This window comes from Chlorocebus sabaeus, chromosome 11 (genome assembly GCF_047675955.1).
Source record: "Chlorocebus sabaeus isolate Y175 chromosome 11, mChlSab1.0.hap1, whole genome shotgun sequence".
Taxonomy (NCBI): domain Eukaryota; kingdom Metazoa; phylum Chordata; class Mammalia; order Primates; family Cercopithecidae; genus Chlorocebus; species Chlorocebus sabaeus.
Genome location: NC_132914.1, coordinates 90,205,656 through 90,224,962, shown reverse-complemented (window position 1 = coordinate 90,224,962; position 19,307 = coordinate 90,205,656). Strand labels below are relative to the sequence as shown.

General features: G+C 39.6%; 1 protein-coding gene across 1 annotated transcript in view; it reads left to right on the top strand.

The window, feature by feature from the left end:
* EEA1 (early endosome antigen 1) overlaps nucleotides 1-19,307 on the top strand; it is a 155,436-nt gene that overhangs the window by 33,580 nt on the left and 102,549 nt on the right. The window contains exon 2 of the mRNA XM_008004236.3: nucleotides 4,396-4,488. Coding sequence (XP_008002427.1) covers nucleotides 4,396-4,488 — 93 coding nt within the window. The remainder of the gene's footprint in view (nucleotides 1-4,395; nucleotides 4,489-19,307) is intronic.

Genomic DNA, 19,307 nt, shown 5'->3' with positions numbered 1-19,307 from the left:
CGAGGTCAAGAGATCGAGACCATCCTGGCCAACATGGTGAAACCCCGTCCCTGCTAAAAATACAAAAATTAGCTTGGCATGGTGGCATGCACCTGTAGTCCCAGCTACTCAGGAGGCTGAGGCAGGAGAATCGCTTGAACCCGGGAGGCGGAGGTTGCAGTGAGCTGAGATCACGCCACTGCACTCCAGCCTGGTGACAGAGTGAGACTCTGTCTTGAGGAAAAAAGAAAGAAAATTATCAGTCACATCTTCCGGCTCCACTTTTAATTCTAGTTTTCTTGCTGATTCCACCGTATCTGCTCTACTGGAATCTTGAACCCCTCACAGTCATTATGAAGGTCGGAATCAACTTCTAAACTCTTGTTAGTGTTGATATTTTGACTTCTTCCCATGAATCACAAATGTTCTTAATCACATCTAGAGTGGTGACCTTTTTAGAAGGTTTTCCACACACTCTGCCCAGTTCTGTCAGAGGAATCACTATAGTAGTTATAGCCTTACAAAATATATTTCTTAAATAATAAGACTTGAAAGTCAAAATTACTCCTTGATCCATGGGCTTCAGAGTGGATGTTATATTAATAGGCATGAAAACAACATTAAACTCCTTGTATGCCTCCAGGAGAGCTCTTGGGTGACCAGGTGACTTGTTAATAGACAGCGATATTTTTGAAAGGATTTTTTTTTTTTTCCAGTAACAGCTCTTAATAGTGGGCTTAAAATATTCAGTGATCTGGACAGGTGCAGTGGCTCATGCCTGTAATCCCAGCACTTTGGGAGGCTGAGGCGGGCGGATCATGAGGTCAGGAGATCCAGACCATCCTGGCTAACACGGTGAAACCCTGTCTCTACTAAAAATACAAAAAAAAAAAAAAAAAAAAAAAATTAGCTGGGTGTGGTGGCAGGTGCCTGTAGTCCCAGCTACTCTAAGGCAGGAGGCTGAGGCTGGGGAATGGCATGAACCTGGGAGGTGGAGCTTGCAGTGAGCCGAGATCGGGCCATTGCACTCCAGCCTGGACAACACAGTGAGACTCTGTCTCAAAAAAAAAAAAAAAAAATTCAGTGATCCATGTGGTAAACAGATGTGCTATTAGGCTTTCTTGTTCTATTTATAGAGCACAGAGTAGCATTAGCATAATTCTTAAGGGTCCTAGGAATTTCAGAACGGTATAAATGATCATTGGCTTGAACTTAAAAGTCATCAGCTGCATTAACCCCTAACAAGAATTACCCTGTTCTTTGAAGCCTGGAAGTCGAAGCTTGGAAGACCAGTATTGATTTCTTTTCTCCAGCCATAGTAGTTCTAGATGACATCTTCTTCCAATAGAAGGCTGTTTTTTCCTGAATTGAAAATCTGTTAACATAGACATCTTCATCAGTTATCTTAGCTAGATCTTCTGGATAACTTGCTGCAGCTTCTTCATCATCACTTGCTGCTTCACTTTGCATTTTTATGTTGTGGAGACAGCTTCTTTCCTTAAATCCCATGAACCGACCTCTGCTACCTTCAAACATGTCTTCTGCAGCTTCCTCGTCTCTGTCAGCCTTCGTAGAATTGAAGAGATGGCCTTTCTCTGAATTAGGCTTTAGTTTAAGGGAATGTTTTGGCTGGTTTGAACTTCTATGCAGGTCACTAAAATGTTCTCAGCAATTTGTGCTCTTATCATTTGAGTGTTCACTGGAGTAGCACTTTTAATTTCCTCAGGAACTTTCTCTTTGCATTCACATTTGGCTTTGGCACACAGGCCTAGCCTTTGGTCTGTTTCAGCTTTCCACATGCCTTCCTTATTAAGCTTAATCATTTCTAGCTTTTGATTTAAAGTGAGAAATGAGCAACTCTTCTTTTCACTTGAACACTTAGAGGCCATTATAGGGTTATTAATTGGTCTAATTTTAATATGGTTGTGTCTCAAGGAATAGGGAGGCTCAAGGAGAAGGGAGAGAGACTGGGAAATGGCCAGTGAGTGGAGCAGTCAGAACACATACAACATTTATCAATTAAGTTTGCCATCTTATATGGGTATGGGTTGTAGTGCCCCAAAATAATTGCAGTAACTTCAAAGATCATTCATCACAGGTCACCATAACAGATATGATAGTAATAAAAAAGCTTGAAATATTGTGAGAATTACCAAAATGTGACACAGAGATACAAAGTGAGCACACGCTTTTGAAAAAATGGCAGCAATAGATTTGCTTGACGGCAGAGTTGACACAAACTTTCAATATCTAAAAAGCACCACATCTGCAAAGTGCAATAAAGTGACACACAATAAAATGAGATATGCCTCTAAATAAATGTGCAAAGTATCTGCATGAGGGAAAAAAAAAGGAATGCTGTCTGTTCAACTGGAGGTTTGCTTATCTTTAACATAAAACATTTTTTTCAAGATAAAAGCAATTCAAGTGTGGATCTAAAATTCTGAAAAAAAAAGTAGCAAAAACTAAAACTGAAAAACATAAAAATGAAGATTCCTGTTTTACTAGAGAAATCATGATTTGAATTTTGGAATATTTCTTTTTAGTCTTTTTTCTTATATCAGTAGTTTTCATATATAATTTAAATCATGTGTATTTTTCCATTGTATGTAGTTTTTATAATCATTTTGATGAATATAGCATTATGAATTCATCCTTATTTGGCATTTAGGTTGAACATTTAGTAGTGATGTACAGGATGTTCACATCTTGAGGCAAATATGTAGTGAGGTGTTTTGAATCTTGGGTGATTGAGGGGCATTTCAGTGGAGATGTCTAACAGAGAAGGAGTATTGGTTAGTGATTAAGAGCCATACTGCTCTAATTAAAATCCCTTCTTCCCTTTATTACCCATCTGACTTTGGGCAATTTACTTAGTCTCTATGCCTTGGTTCCCTCATGTGTAAAGTGTGGATAATGCTAGCATGTACCTTATATATTTTTTTGATGAGTATTATTGAGTCAGTTTTTGTGCTTTAAATCTCTTTTTACGCAGTGTTTTACTATGTTTCAAATTCATCCAAAAAGCAATTTGATATAAAAGTAACACCTAGATTTTAATAAATGATAATGCTAAGTGATAAATGGTGCAGGGGGAAAAGACCTTTAACCCTTCAGAATGTGCCTCTGATGGTGTCATATCAAGTATTGGAGATGGATGGTAATGACTGGTTTGAATGGTAGGTGATGGGGACTTGATAACTTGGGCTGCATTGGTCTTTTTTGCACCACTTGAATCACTGTAGTTTTAGTTTGTGTAGAAAAGAGAGCATTGCCAGCTGGGCGCTGTGGCTCATGCCTGTAATCCCAGCACCTTGGGAGGCTAAGGCGGGGGGATCACTTGGGGTCAGGAGTTCGAGAACAGCCTGGCCAACATGGTGAAACCCCGTTTCCACTAAAAATACACACAAAAAAATTAGCTGGACGTGGTGGCATGTGTCTATAGTCCCAGCTACTCAGGCGTCTGAGGCAGGAGAATTGCTTGAACCCAGGAGGCAGAGAGCAGTGAGCCGAGATCGTGCCACTATACTCCAGCCTGGGTGACAGAGCAAGACTCTTGTTTTTTAAAAAAAAAAAAAAAAAGAGAGAAAGCATTGTTAAAGAAATCAGATCTGCGTTTTAGTTCTGCATCTTCTGATTTTTTTGCTTTAACTTGGATCTTGAGAACTTTCTGATTTCTTTTTTTTTTTTCCTCCTTGAGCTTACATCTTGAGGACTTTCTGATTTTTGTTAACAGTACAATGGTAGTCTGAGCATTGTGGCTCACATCTGTAACCCCAGCACTTTGGGAGGCGGAGGTGGGCAGATTGTTTGAGCTCAGGAGTTTGAGGCCATTTTGGGCAACATGGTGAAACCTCGTCTTTACCAAAAATACAACAAATTAGCTGGGTGTGGTGGTGTGTGCCTGTGGTCCCAGCTACTTGGGTGGCTGAGATGGGAGAATCACTTGAGCCTGGGAGGTGGAGGTTGCAATGAGCCGAGATTGCACCACTGCACTCCAGCCTGGGTGACAGAGCAAGACCCCAACTCAAAAAACAACCAAAACAAAAGAGTACAGTGGTGAACAAGTCACTTCCTACTTTAAATCTGTTTTCTTCTCTACAGAGATAACATCCATCTTATTTGTCTTCAGAGATGTCATTTTGATTAAATAAGATGTTTCGTGAAGGTGACTTGAAGACTTTGAAAAGCGTTGTATATATTTTATTAATTTAAAGTGACTGAAAATGAGAGAAATGCATATATATAAAGATTTTGATACAGCATTAGGTACAGTCTTCCATAAAGGATACTGTTAGTGCTGTTATTATTGCAAAGACATCTACTTTTCTTATGTGAAAAGGTTTAAATTATTAAATGGCCTATAAATATATTGTTAATGTCTGCTTTTTTTTCCCCCTTCTGTTTGTGTTCCAGACTCCTGGGAGAGTTGGCTCTCAAGGTTCTGATTTAGATTCATCAGCAACTCCTATAAACACAGTGGATGTCAATAATGAAAGCTCTTCAGAGGTATGATAATAACTTGGCAATAAAATTCAATATTATTTAAGGGAAAATGAGCAAATATTTGGTGTAACAATTGGTGATTTGTATAGGAAAATTTCTCATAAGTTTTTCTTATAAGTTGGAATGTGACTTTTGAAACATACTTGCAGCTATATACCTGTGCCTAGTTGTGAGACAGAAAGTATATATTAAGACTCTGAAAAATAATATTGCCAATTTGTCTTGAATGCTAATGTCATCTCACTGAAGATTTTAAAATGTCTGTTTATAAAGAATTACAGGTTAATTAGTATCTATGTGTGTGTACTGTCATGAACTATTGCACTAAGGAAAAATTGGGTTATCTATAAAATTTACATATTATTTACTATCTTCATGTATGACTTTGTAAGGACTTTTGTCTTTGATATTAAAGACATTATATTAAATATAAATACATTATATTAAAAATGAATGGAGAAAGTATTGTAAATAAGTGAAAAAGCCTCAAAAAATGTGAAAAGTCAGCTTTAGTTGCCTTAATATTATTTTTAATAAATAAGTAACATTGGTCAGCTGTAATAATATATAATATATATAATACATAATGTAATAAGTGATATTTTATATCATTTCATTGTTTTCATCAGGACAGTTCAGACTGTTGAGTATACCATATTGCTAGAAGCAAATGTCTTTGTTTATTGTTTATCCCATTCCAATTTGGCTTCCATCCTCAGTTTTTCCATTGAAACTACTCGCTAGTAGTTTCACTACTAATTCTCATCTTTACTTCTTTATCCTCATCTTACTTTACTTCTTAGAAGCATGTAGTCCAGTCACCTCTTGCTGTCTAATAATGCAGTCTTTCTTGTGCTTCTCTGATACCTCTCTTCTGGTGTTTTCCTACCTCTCCAACTGACCTCCAGATGTTGTAGTATCTCATTACTTCACCACCTTTCTTTCTCTCTTTCTTCCTTTCCCTTTCCCTTTCCTTTCCTCCGTTCCTTCTTTCCCTCTCCTCCTCCTCTCCATCTCACTCTGTTCCCCAGGCTGAGTGCAGTGGTGTGATCACTGCTCACTGCAGCCTCAATCTCCCAGGCTCAAGTCATCTTCCTACCACTGCCCCCCGAGTAGAGTAGGTAGCTGGGACCATAGGCACACATCCCCGTGGCCCTGCTAATTTTTGTTTTTTTTTTTCCATAGAGATGTGGTCTTGCCATGTTGCCCAGGCTAGTCTTGAATTCCTGAGCTCAAACAATCCACCTGCCTCGGCTTCCCAAAGTGCTGGGATTACAGGCATGATCTACTACACCGAGCCCCTTTTCTAAAAAGTCAGTTAGATTTAGCAGTGGGAGGACTAACTCTTCCCTGATCTTGTGCCTGGAGAGAGCAGGCTTTTCTTGTTAGCATGGTCTGGTGTTTCCAGATTGTTGGCTTCTCCAGTATTCATTTCAGAATATATGAGGCAAAGAACTCATCAGTCTGTCATTCCTTGGCTGAGATCACTAACTGGTCTGCCTTCCTCTCTGAATCTTTCAGCATCTTCTTACATTTGTTTTATATATAATGTCCATGAATTTTAGCTGTACTTGGCAGAAGGAATAAGGAAAAGTGCATCTATGCCATTTTTTCTGGAACTGGAAATGTACCTATTTTAAAAATTAAGCCGGGTGTGGTAGCTCATGCCTGTAATCCCAGCACTTTGGGAGGCCGAGGTGGGCTGATCAGGAGGTCAGGAGATCGAGACCATCCTGGCTAACATGGTGAAACCCCGTCTCTACTAAAGATACAAAAAAATTAGCTGGGCGTGGTGGTGGGTGCCTGTAGTCCCAGCTACTCGGGAGGCTGAGGCACGAGAATGGTGAGAACTCGGAGGCGGAGCTTACAGTGAGCCGAGATTGCACCACTGTACTCCAGCCTGGGCGACAGAGTGAGACTCCATCAAAAAAAAAAAAAAAAAAAAAAGAAAAGAAAAATTAGCCAGGCATTGTGGCACGTGCCTGTAATCCCAGCCACTTGAAAGGTTGAGTCAGGAGAATCGCTTGATCCTGCAAGTGATCCTGCAAGGTGGAGGTTGCGGTGAGCCAAGATTGCGCCGCTGTGCTCCTATTAGGGTGACAGAGTGAGACCACAACTCAAAAAAAAAAAAAAAATTGGATTATCTTTTTATTATTGAATTGTAAGACTCCTTTATACTGGGTGCAAGTCATTTGCATTTGCCAGTGTTTTTATTGCCTCCTGTTTACCGTGTGGTGAAGGAGGGATTTTGCCCTAGGGTTATGGGAATGGCTGAACACATGACACAGGACGGTTGAGATCAACAGCAGTGTGTTAGTTACATATGTTTACAGCCTAGGGCAGAAGGACACTACATGCCATGCATGGCTACATGAAGATTACATTTGGGAACAAAATGAACAACCAGGGGCTGTGGGAGGCAGGCTTGGTAGTATCAAGAGGCTGGCATACCTTCTGGTTCCTAAAGAAGGATATGATTGGATTGTTTGGATAAGTGTGTGGGCTGTCAGGGGACCAGGACATGGAAACCTACTACATAGGGATAAGCAGGCACTGTGCCTGGTCCCTGTGATCAGAAGGGCTGTTTGAGTAGGCAGCTTTATCTGTGGGAGCAGAATGGGGAGGCAAACTTGTGGTTAGGCCATTTGAGGCCCTCCCAGTTTCACCAGATGTCAAGGCAGGACACAGTATTGGGCCTTAATTTGGGTCAAATATTAAATAGAATTGGGGAGAGTAATTATTTTACTTTGTGAACTTAGGGGAATAGCATTTAAGGTTTTTACCACTAAGAATGATGGTAGCCATGAGTTTTCTTCTGATCATCTTAAAGATGCTTTCTAGTTTTCTGAGAGCTTTTCCCCTTCCCTCCCTCCCTCTCTCCCTTCTTTTCCCCTCCCCTTTCCATTTGAATGAATTTTGAATATTGCGAAATGCTTTTCCCACATCTATTGAGGTGATAATATGATTTTCTCCTTCCGTTGTTTTGATGATTTACATTGATTTTTGAATGTTGATCTACTCTTGTTTCTAGGATAAGCTCCACTTGGTCTTACTGTGTTTTTATTACTATTTTAATACAGGTGGAGCATCCCTAATATGAAAATTCAAAATCTGAAATGCTCCACAACTCCAAACTTGAGTGCCGAAATGGTGTTCATTTCAGATTTTGGATTTTTTGTGTTAGGATGTCCAACTGGTAAGTATCATGTAAATATTCCACCAAAAAAAAAAAAAAAAAAATCCAGAATCCAAAAGTGTCTCAGGCATTTCAGATAATGGATGCTCAGCCTGTATACTGCTAGATTTCATTTGTTTATATGTTTTTGGGGGACCTTTTCATTTGGTCATGAAGGATATCAGTCTCTAATTTTCTTTTTTGAAATGTTTTTGTCAGGTTTTGGAATCTGGGTTTTCCTGGCCTCATAAATTAGGAAACACTCCTTCCTATATTTTCTGAAAGACATAGGCACTAATTATACCTTGAATGTTTGCTATAATTCACTAGTAAAACCATCTGGGCTTGGAGCTTTCTTTTTGGGAGGTGTATTGATTATTACTCAGATTCTCTGTTTCTTTTTCAGTTAGTTTTGGTGAATTGTGTTTTTAAGGAATCTGTTATTTCATCTAATGTGTTGAATTTATTGGCATAAATGTCTATAGCATCTGTAGTGATAGCCCATGATTTTGGTAAGAGAGAAAATATTTTATCTTTTTCTTTCTTTCCTGATTATTCCTATTAGTTTATCCATTTATTAATTTTTAAGATAGCCAACTTTTGACTTTGTTAATTTTTCTATCTTTTGCTTTTCTCTTTTATTGGTTTCTGCTTTTATATTTAATTTCCTCCATCTACTTACTTTGGATTTAGTTTGCTTATCTTTTTTCTAGATTCTTATGGTGGAAGGTTAGGTCTTTAATATGCATTTTAAATTTAATATTTGTCCTAAATTTAATGTGTAAGTTAAATTCTTGCCCTCCACCTTTTCCTGCCCCAACATTCAACTTGCTATTCTTTTAGCCATCTTAGAAAGCTGAAAACTGTAGAAAATCTCAGATACTGAAGCTAAGGATTTCAGAGCAAACTTGATTCTTCCTTTTCCTCAGTCATATTCAGTACATGATAAATCCTATTCATTTTAGCCCCCAGATATATCTTCAGTCCTTTCCCCCACCTTTTTTTTTTTTTTTTCCCCAAAGGAAGCTGTATAGAAATTTAATTTTTAATTTTCTTGTAGCAAGGGGTCTTGCTATGTTGCCCAAGCTGGTCTGAAGCTCTTGGCCTCAAGCAATCCTCCCACCTTGGCCTCCTGAAGTGTTAGGATTACAAGTGTGAGCCACCATGCCTGGTCTTATCCTCTTCTTTCTATTTCTGCTGCCATCCTCGTCTTTCACCTAGATGATCATAAGGGTGTATTATCCTTATCATTTTAGGTCACTTCTCCAAAGAGCAACCAGAAAAACTGGAATCAGATCAGGCCATTCCCTGAATTAAAATCTTCATTGACTTTAGGAAATGCCTGCTTCCAGCTTCTGCTGGAGGCTATGCTTCCCAGCAAGAAAAGAAAAAAAAATTCATTGGCTTCCTGTTATGCAAAATAAATTCCGTTATATCTTATCATGGTCTGTAAGGCCCTGCATATGTGGCCTCTACCTACCTATCAAATCTCATCTCCTAGGCTGGGTGTGGTGGCTCATGCCTGTAATCCCAACACTTTGGGAGGCCAAGGTGGGCGGATCACAAGGTCAGGAGTTCGAGACCAGCCTGACCAACATGGTGAAACCCCATCTCTACTAAAAATACAAAAATTGGCCGGGCGCGGTGACTCAAGCCTGTAATCCCAGCACTTTGGGAGGCCGAGACAGGCGGATGACGAGGTCAGGAGATCGAGACCATCCTGGCTAACACGGTGAAACCCCGTCTCTATTAAAAAATACAAAAAACTAACTGGGCGAGGTGGCGGGCGCCTGTAGTCCCAGTTACACGGGAGGCTGAGGCAGGAGAATGGCGTAAACCTGGGAGGCGGAGCTTGCAGTGAGCTGAGATCTGGCCACTGCACTCCAGCCTGGGTGACAGAGCAAGACTCCGTCTCAAAAAAAAACAACAACAAAAAATACAAAAATTAGCCGGGTGTGGTGACACACACCTGTAGTCCCAGCTACTCAGGAGGCTGAAGCAGGAGAATCACTTGAACCCAGAAGGTGGAGGTTGCAGTGAGCCAAGATCGTACCACTGCACTCCCACCTGGGTGACAGAGCAAGACTTTGTCTCAAAAAAAAGAAAAAATTTACATTTTAGTTCAGTTATCACCTCTTCAGAAAACCTTTCTATTGAAATTGCTTAAGCAATAATTTTAATCCATTCTGTTACTGCCTTAACATAGACTACCATCAATCTTTAACTGTCACATATTATTGTAACTGTCCTCCTTTTTTTTTTTTTTGTCTTTTTTTTTTTCTTCCTTTTTGTGGAGAACGGGGTCTCACTATATTGCCCAGGCAGGTCTCGAACTCCTGGGCTCAAGCTATCCTCCCGCCTCTGCCTCCCTGAGAGCTGGGATTACAGGTGTGAGCCACGGTGCCTGGCCTATGCTTATTATTATTATTTTGTTGTTGTTGTTGTTGTTTTTTTCCCTGTCCTCCTTTTATCTGATGTTATCCACCTCCTATCTCCTTTCTCTTCCAATTGAATCTATTCTTTTGAAATATCGCTAGGATTTTATGATGCCATTTTCCTGGTTAAAACCCAGGTTAGGCCCGGAATGGTGGCTCATGCCTGTAATCCCAGCACTTGGATGCCCAGGCTCACAGATCAGTTGAGGCCAGGAGTTTGAGACCAGCGTGGCCAACATGGAGAAACCCTGTCTCTGCTAAAAATACAATACAAAAAAAAAAAAAAAAAAATTTAGCTGGACATGATGCTGCATGCCTGTAATTCCAGCTACTCGGAAGACTGAGGCATGAGAATTTCTTGTGCTTGGGAGGCAGAGGTTGCAGTGAGCTGAGCTCGTGCCACTGCACTCCAGTCTAGGTGATAAAGCAAGACTCTGTCTCAAAAACAAAACAAAAAACAAACAAAAAACACCCAGGTTAATGGTTTTCAATCAATTGTCCTTAGAATAAAGTCTAAATTCTTTAGCATGTTCTAGAAGTTTTTTTGTTGTTGTTTGTTTATGTTCTTTTTTTTGGTGATCTGCTTTCTTTTTACCTCTATAACTTCATTTCTTCTCGTAGTCTTCTTGATACTTTTTGATCCAGGCATACTGAATTCTCTCTCTGTTTTTACAGTGCGCCAAGTTTTTTCTTTTCTCTGGGGCTTTTCCATAAGCTAATCTCTGTGCCTCACCTGCTTATCTTAGTAAGTTCAGACTGCTAATATAAAATACCACAGACTTAGTAGCTTATAAACTGTAGAAATGTATTTCTCATAGTTCTAGAGGATGAGAAGTCCAAGATCAAGGTGCTGGCAGATTTGATGTCTAATGAGGGCCCATTTCCTGGTTCATAGATGGTGTTTTATCCCTGTGTCCTCATGTGGTGGGATGGGTGAAAGAGCTTACTTTTACCTATTAGTTAGGATAAACTAAAAAGTATTTATCCTGGTGGAGCTTACATTCAACCGGGTGGAAATAGGCAAAAATAAAAACATACTAAACATACTAAACATTATTGGCCAGGCATGGTGGCTCACGCCTATAATCTCAGCACTTTGGGAGTCTGAGGTGGGAGGATCGCCTAAGACCAGCCTGGACAACATAGGGAGATGCCGTCTCTACAAAAAATAAAAAAGAAAATTAGCCAGGAGTGGTGGCATGCACCTGTATTCTCAGCTACTCTGGAGGCTAAGGTGGGAGGATCGCTTCAGCCCAGGAGTTCAAGGCTGCAAGTTGACCGTGATTGTGCCACTGCACTCTAGCTGGGATGATAGAGTGAGACCCTGTCTCAAAAATAAATAAATAAAAATTATATCAAGTTAGACAATTGGTGTTATTGAAAAAAATAAAGCAGGAAAGGGGACATATAAAGTGTTCTTGGTGGCTGCAATTTTAATTAGTTATCAGGGAAGACTTCTCTTAGGAGGGGATAACACAAAAAGAACTGAAGGAGGTGAGGAAATGAGTCATGTGGATTTCTGGGGCAAGTATTTTTCCAGGTGTGTGGAACAGCAGGTCTCTAAGATGGGAATATGCCTGTCATATTGAAAAAGCAACCAGGAGGCTAGTGTAGCTCTAGCATAGTGAGCAAGGGGGAGAATGGGTCAGCGATCAGTCTCGCCTCTTGTAGGGCCTTATAGACTATTATACAGACTTTAGTTTTTAACTGTTACCGTGGTAGAAAGCTATTGGATAATTTTAAGCAAGGAAACGACAAGATTTGATTTGCATTTTTATGGGATACACTCTAGCTGCTGTGTGTTAGTGGGGTAAGGGTGGGAGCAAAGAGAGTGTTAGGAGGCTATTGTAATGATCTATGTACAGTGTGATGGTGACTTGGAGCAGAGTGGTAACAGTAGAGGTGCTGAGGTTCTGGATGCATTTTCAATATGGATCTAATAGGATTTTCTGATTAGTGGGGCATAAAATGTAATTTTTTCTTTTTTGAGGCAGTGTATCACTCTGTCGCCCAGTCTGGAGTGCAGTGACGCGATCTCAGCTCACTGCAATCTCTGCCTCCTGGGTTCAAGCGATTCTCCTGCCTCAGCCTCCTGCCACCACGCCCAGCTAATTTTTGTATTTTTAATAGCTTATTGGCCAGGATGGTCTTGATCTCTTGACTTCGTGATCCGCCTGCCTCGGCCTCCCAAAGTGCTGAGATTGCAGGCATGAGCCACTGTACCCTGCCTAAAATGTCATTTTTTTGGGTAACTTTTTCAGAGAGTCTGTAAGCTTCTTGAGGGTGAAGACCTTGTCTTATTTATCATTGTATTCTTAGCACCATACCACAACAGCTAGAACTTAGTAATCACATGTCCATGTGATTTATAAAAACTCATATAGTACTTAAAAATTTATTAACTTTTTAAATTGACACATTTTAATTACACCTAGTTGTGGGTTACATTTTAATGTTCAGTGTGTATCTATGTTGTATAATAATCCAATCAGTGTAGTTAGTGTATCCATCACCTCATTCATGTGTCATTTCTTTGTGGTGAGAGCATTGGAAAGACTCTCTTTTAGCTATTTTGTGATATATAATATTTCACTGTCAACCACAGTTATCCTACTGCGAGGTAGAATACCAGCAAGTAAATACTTTTTGAATGAATGACTGTATATGGAAACTTAACAGTGAACAAACAAGAGTAAAGTGAAAGCCAACCTAAAGCTATGGTGGCAATAACAAAACAGCCGGGCATTGTGGCTCGCGCCTGTGATCCCAGCATTTTGGGAGACTGAGGCAGGTGGATCACCTGATGTCAGGAGTTCGAGACCAGCTTGGCCAACATGGTGAAACCCCATCTCTACTAAAAATACAGAAATTAGCTGGGCGTGGTAGCAAGCGCCTGTAATCTCAGCTACTCAGGAGGCTGAGGCAGGAGAATCCCTTGAATCTGGGAGGCAGTGGTTGCAGGAAGCCGAGATCGTGCCACTGTACTCCAGCCTGGGTGACAGAGGGAGGCTCTGTCTCAAACAAAACAAAACAAATGGAGCATATTTTTCTTTTTCTTTTTTCTGTTTCTTTTTTGAGACAGGGTCTCACTCTATTGCCTGGGCTGGAGTGCAGTGGTGTGAACATGGCTCACCACAGCCTGTACCTCCTGGACTCAAGTGATCCTCCCACCTCAACCTCCCAAGTACCTGGGACTATAGTTGCACACCACCATGCCGGGCTAATTTTTTTTTTTTTTTTTTTTTTGTATTTTTTGTAGAGATGGGGATTTGCCATGTTGCCAAGGCAGGTCTCAAATTCCTAGGCTCAAGCGATCTGCCTGCTTTAGCCTCCCAAAGTGCTGGCATTACAGGCATGAGCCACTGCACCCGGCTGAAGCATCTTTTAAAAAAGAATTGTTCTGTAGTTCTAGCACTTGAGACTGTGGTCATCTGGAAGACAACCCTTTCATCAGTTAAAAAAAAAATGAACTCATGTTCCTTACTTTCATCCCCGGATAATCTCCTTTAAGGGCTATTAACAAAAGGAATAATTAAAGTAATGATAGCTAACATTTACTGAATGTTTTCTTTGTACCAGGTACAATGATAAGTGCATTGCATGTATTATCTTACTTAATTGTCATGAGATTCATATGAAGTAGGTGTTGTTGTTATTCCACTTAACAGATGAGGAAATTGAAGGTCACATAGCTACTAAGAGTGATATGAATCCAGGATTCAAGCCCAAGTCTAGCTCTTAATTGCTACCCTGTCTTGCTTCCCATCTGGCATCTGTTTTCAGTCTTCCTCTCTTTCCTTGCTATTCTAAGTGACTTTGATAACTCAAGGAACATTTTAACCTCCCAGTTCCTTAATGTTGTCAATGTCAATGATCTTTATTATCTCTTTTCTAGCTACTCAATTCCATAGCAGTACCTTCTACTGTATCATCAGGCACAATAGTTTCACCTGAAATATTAAAGTCATATCTCCCCATTCTTTACCATAATTATCCTCTCACAAACTTTCTTCTTCATATTCTCACTACTTCATTTCCTTGGCCTTGCTGAGTAATCTAGGTTTTTAATTGCTATCTTGTCATCTAGTCTCTCAATCCTTCCCTTTCATCTTTAAGCGTACATCTAATAACAGGTCATATTTGTTGAGTACTTATAATATCTCAAGCACTGTATTTAGTATTTTATATACACAATAACTCTAGAAGAATATGTGCTAATATTAGTCCCATTTTATAGATAAGGACACTTAAGCAAAGCAAAGTGATTTCCTTAAGGTCATAGAATGAGGCATTGGTTGAGCCCCAAGTCCACATCTGTTTTTGACACTGACACTCATGATGTTATAACATTTCATCCTCATTGCTGTCTTTATTTTATTTCCTTTCTCCCTGATGCTTTCAATTCTAGTCTCTCATCCTATTATTCTTTTTTGTTGTTTGAGATGGAGTCTCACTCTATTGCCCAGGCTGGAGTGCAGTGGTGCAATCTTGGCTCATTGCAACCTCCGCCTCACGGGTTCAAGCGATTCTCCAGCCTGAGCCTCCCTAGTAGCTGGGATTACAGGCGCACGCCACCAGGCCTGGCTAATTTTTGTGTTTTTAGGAGAAATGGGGTTTCACCATGTTGGCCAGACAGGTCTCGAACTCCTGACCTCAAGTGATCTGCCTGCCTCGGCCTCCCAAAGTGCTGGGGATGCAGGCATAAGCCACCATGCCCAGCCCCGCATCCTATTATTCTTATTTGACAAAACCTCAGGCCCTACATAGATCAGTATAACAGCGCATATTTTAAAATATTGGTATTGTTAGGTATAGGGAATTTAAAATATTGTTTGAAGATGGTTTTATTTGTCTCAGAAAATTATAAGGAAGAATCATCTGGGAATTATGGGTGTGGGAAAGAATGGGATATCAAACTAGTGGAATATAGTAAACACTAAAAATTACTTCCATTAAATTACTTTCAAGGAGAACTTCTTTGTCAAGCACATTATATGACAGAAAAATATTTGTTATTCTTGCCAGTAATTTCTTGATCTCGGCTGGGCACGGTGACTCACGCCTGTAATCCCAGCACCTTGGGAGGCCAAGGCAGACAGTTCTTGTCAGGGGAGGGGTTGGAGACCAGCCTGGCCAACATGGTGAAACCCCATTTCTACTAAAAATACAAAAATTGGCCAGGTATGGTGGCACGTGCCTGTAATCCCAGCTACTCGGGAGGCTGAGGCATGAGAACCCCTTGAACCCAGGAGGTTGAGATGGCAGTGATCTGAGATTGTACCACTGCACTCCAGCCTGGGCAACAGAGTGAAACTGTCTCGTAAATAAATAAATAAATAAATAAAAATAAAACAAAAGCTAACTTGCCAATAATAGGTCTTACATAAGTAAGGACAAAGTATCATAAAACAGAAATAATTTTTAAAAGTGTCATAAGCAAAATAATATTCTAACTGAAGCAACTGGATACCATAATGAAAAGAAATTGAACCAATGCAAATTTATAGCATAAGGATGGAACTAATTTTAGAAGTCCGACTTTGGATAAATTTTCACCTTTTGTACAGTTACCACTTGAAAATTTTCCTTATGTGTACTAAAAGAGATACACTAATTATTTTCTTGTTATTTCTCTTTGCATTGTCTTGTTTTATACAAATATTTTTTTGTATATTTTTCTAAAAGTTGTTATTTCACAGGGTTTCATCTGCCCCTTATGTATGAAACGATGTATAACTGCTATTGATTTATCGGAGCATTACCAGAAAGTGCACGATGAAAATGAAACAAGAGGACAGGAACTTCTTAATGACTCAAGTGTTACTGTGGGTCCTGTATATTTTGTTTTAGCAGCTTGGTTTTGGGTTGCTCAAAATAGCTCATTTTTCCTTGCCTCGGTGTTGCTTAACTTTTTATGCTACAAGGGAATATGGATTGCTTTAATTATGCATGCTTAAAGGAAGTTTCAATAAGGAAAAGAGGCTCTTGGGAAGTCTGCGTGGTTTCTCTTACTGTTTGCAGCTGTCTTTTTGTGAATTTGTAAATAAATATATAAATTTAAGTTAATATTTTGTATCAATTTTGCCCTGAAATCAAAATATTAAGTGAATATTATTCCAACATTGGTAAGTTATATTTTTATTATTTTGTTAATGTTTCATTAATGGATGTACTAAAATGCTTTAGTATAAAATACTTTGCTCTTACATAGAAAGAGGACTTTGAGGCTGGGTGCTGTGGCTCATGCCTGTAATCCCAGCACTTTGGGAGGCTGAGGTGGGCAGATCACTTGAGGTCAGGAGTTCGAGACCAGCCTGACCATTGAGGTCAGGAGTTCGAGACCAGCCTGGCCAACATGGTGAAACCCTGTCTCTACTAAAAATACAAACACTAACTGGGGTGGTGGCACGTGCCTGGAAGTCTAGCTACAGGGAAGGCTGAGGCACAAGAATCGCTTGAACCTGGGAGGCAGGGGTTGTAATGAGCCGAGATGATGCCAGTGCACTCCAGCCTGGGCAACAGAGTGAGACTCTGTCCCGTCCCTGCCCCCTGCCCCCCCACCCCCCGCCAAAAAAAAGGAAAGAAGACTTTGCATATGAACAGTTATTGTCCCTACTGGGGAAAATATACAGCATTAGAACTTGAATCTCAGACTGTCTCAATTTTTGTTTTAATTCCTCCAAACTTGAGGATGGTGACAGAATGACATACTCTCATAAGTAACAGTGGATCACTCCAAAAATATTTCTCGATATTTCTCAGTATGTGAGGCTGCACATAACAAAGGCTGAAGAGGGGAGCAAGTTAGGGGAAGCACTGCCCATTTTCAGGCTGAAAAGAATTTCTCAGATGATCCTGATAATATGTTTTCTTTGAAAATCACTATGGTATTCCAAAAACAAAGGAAACATAGCTTTTAAAAAGTATTTTATAAATCTTATAAAATAATGCAAACTTTTGCACCAGAAAGACCAAAAATTACTTTTTTTCTATGAGGTAATTATGCATATAAGAAAGCACTCTCACCAACATTTAGTTATTTGACACATTAATGGAGTACCTTTTATGTGGCAGATATTTTGGCAGGTGAGGGAGATAATAGATGAATAAGGTACAATCTCTACCCCAGGGAGTTTCTATGATAGATATTATTTGCAAAAAGTGCAGTGGCTAATTCAGCATGAGAGGAACTCAGGAAAAACTTTGTAGGAGGACAGTTAAATGAGAGATTTTAACAGTGGTGGAGAAATGGGTGCATGTAGGATAATACTAATTAAACTGGCCGAAGCAGTGCAAGCAAAGATGGAGGCATAAAAGATTCTTGAAAGTCTGCTTAGCATTTTATCACATGTTATCCTTCTGGACCTTGTGGGTCAACTTTTCTTCTTGATGGGCTAGCCAAAATCAAAATTAATAATCTCACCTACTCTGCACTTAAGGTAAGGGCTTTCCTTTTTTTTTTTTTTTGAGGCAGAGTCTCACTTTGTCACCCAGGCTGGAGTACAGTGGTACGATTTTGGCTCACTGCAACCTCCTCCCGGGTTCAAGAAGTTCTCCTGCTTCAGCCTCCCAAGTAGCTGGGACTACAAACGTGCACTACCATGCCCGGCTAATTTTTTTGTATTATTATTATTTTTTTTCCAGTAGAGATGGGGTTTCACCATGTTGGCCAGGGTAGTCTAGAACTCCTGGCCTCAAGTGATCTGCCTGCCTTGGCCTCCCAAAGTACTGGGATTATGGGCTTGAACAACTGCAGGCCAGGGCTTTTCTTTTAACTAAAAGGATACTTGGTGCAACAGGAGTACCTTAAGTATCTAGTTAAGGTAAGTTCTTAGCTGCAGTGGATATGAGAAAGGATTACAGATAACCGAACTCTTAAGTATATTGAATATATTGTTTTTAATCTTAAGTAAATTGTGTTTTTTGGAAGTTGGTGACAAATTTGAAATGACTAAGGGAAATAAATGTAGCTGGTTAGCTTTAGTGTATTATTGTTAGCTAACAGTCCTTCTCTGGAATTTATCTAGCAACCTCGGTCCCCTTGGAGATTATTTAGAAAAAAATAGAGGAGTCTCATATATCAAATTGGTTTTCAAAGTCCATGAACTAAAGGTCATGCAGTCTGTTCATGGCACATCCCTGAGGCACTCATTCTAAACTCATTATACTTTTATTTTAAATGAATGATGGGTTTTAATAAACTTAAAAAAAAAAAATCTACCCATCCCATTTATAGCAGGTTAGCATTCCCAGAGCTAGCATGCTAAGAATTTTTAGAAATGACTGTTGAAATGCAAAGCAGGCAAACTATAAAATGTGGGTATAAGAATTAACCTTGCCAGAATTAATAGAGTAGAAGACATATCTTCAGTGATAAATATTTATGTCTTGGAGGCATTAGGCAAAGGTTTAATGTCATCTGTTTGAGAAGATGAGGAATTATATGTATTTTAGAAAGATTTATTTTTATTAGAAATTTCCCCAAATTTAAGTTTTATTTAAACAAGGAAATCTTAATCACATGGAAAATTCACTTATGTGGAATATTTCTATAATATAATGTATATAACTGATTTCTAAAATTTCTCATTAGGAATGAATCATTTATTTCTGGGGTATTGATCTGGTAATTTTTGGAAGTTGTAAGAAGGTATGGCATACCTCAGTGTGATCATTAGCTTTCTGGGACTCTTAGGTATCTGGAGCCCAAACCTGAAAGTGGAGACAATAGTCAAAAAGCCACAGTTGTGAAGATTAAATCATGTAATAAGGATGTAGCTTCTCCGAGGAACACTTTTTCATTTGCTTTCTAGTTCTTAGCAGAAGTTGAGACACAAAAGAGAAATGACAGGCTAAACATTATACAGGTACATGTACTGTTGCACTAAAGGCATATCTACTAGTGTTGTACAACAGTGGGTAGGAGATCTAAGAATGCCGACAGATGGTTTCGAAGAAAATGAGAGTAACAGCAGCTAGACTAACATCCTGACTGGGAACATTCATTCATTCAGAAGATAATGTTGAGTACCATATCTCTGGAGCCTAATGTCATCATTGTATTCTGATGTCCAGAGGCACATCCTCAATACTACTATTTGCTTATTTCAGGAGTTTCATAGGAGATTATTGCATTTATCACCTGTCGTCCCCTGCCCTTTGTTCTGGCTCTGTGATCAGAACACACCTAGAAGCCTTCTGTTTCCTAAATG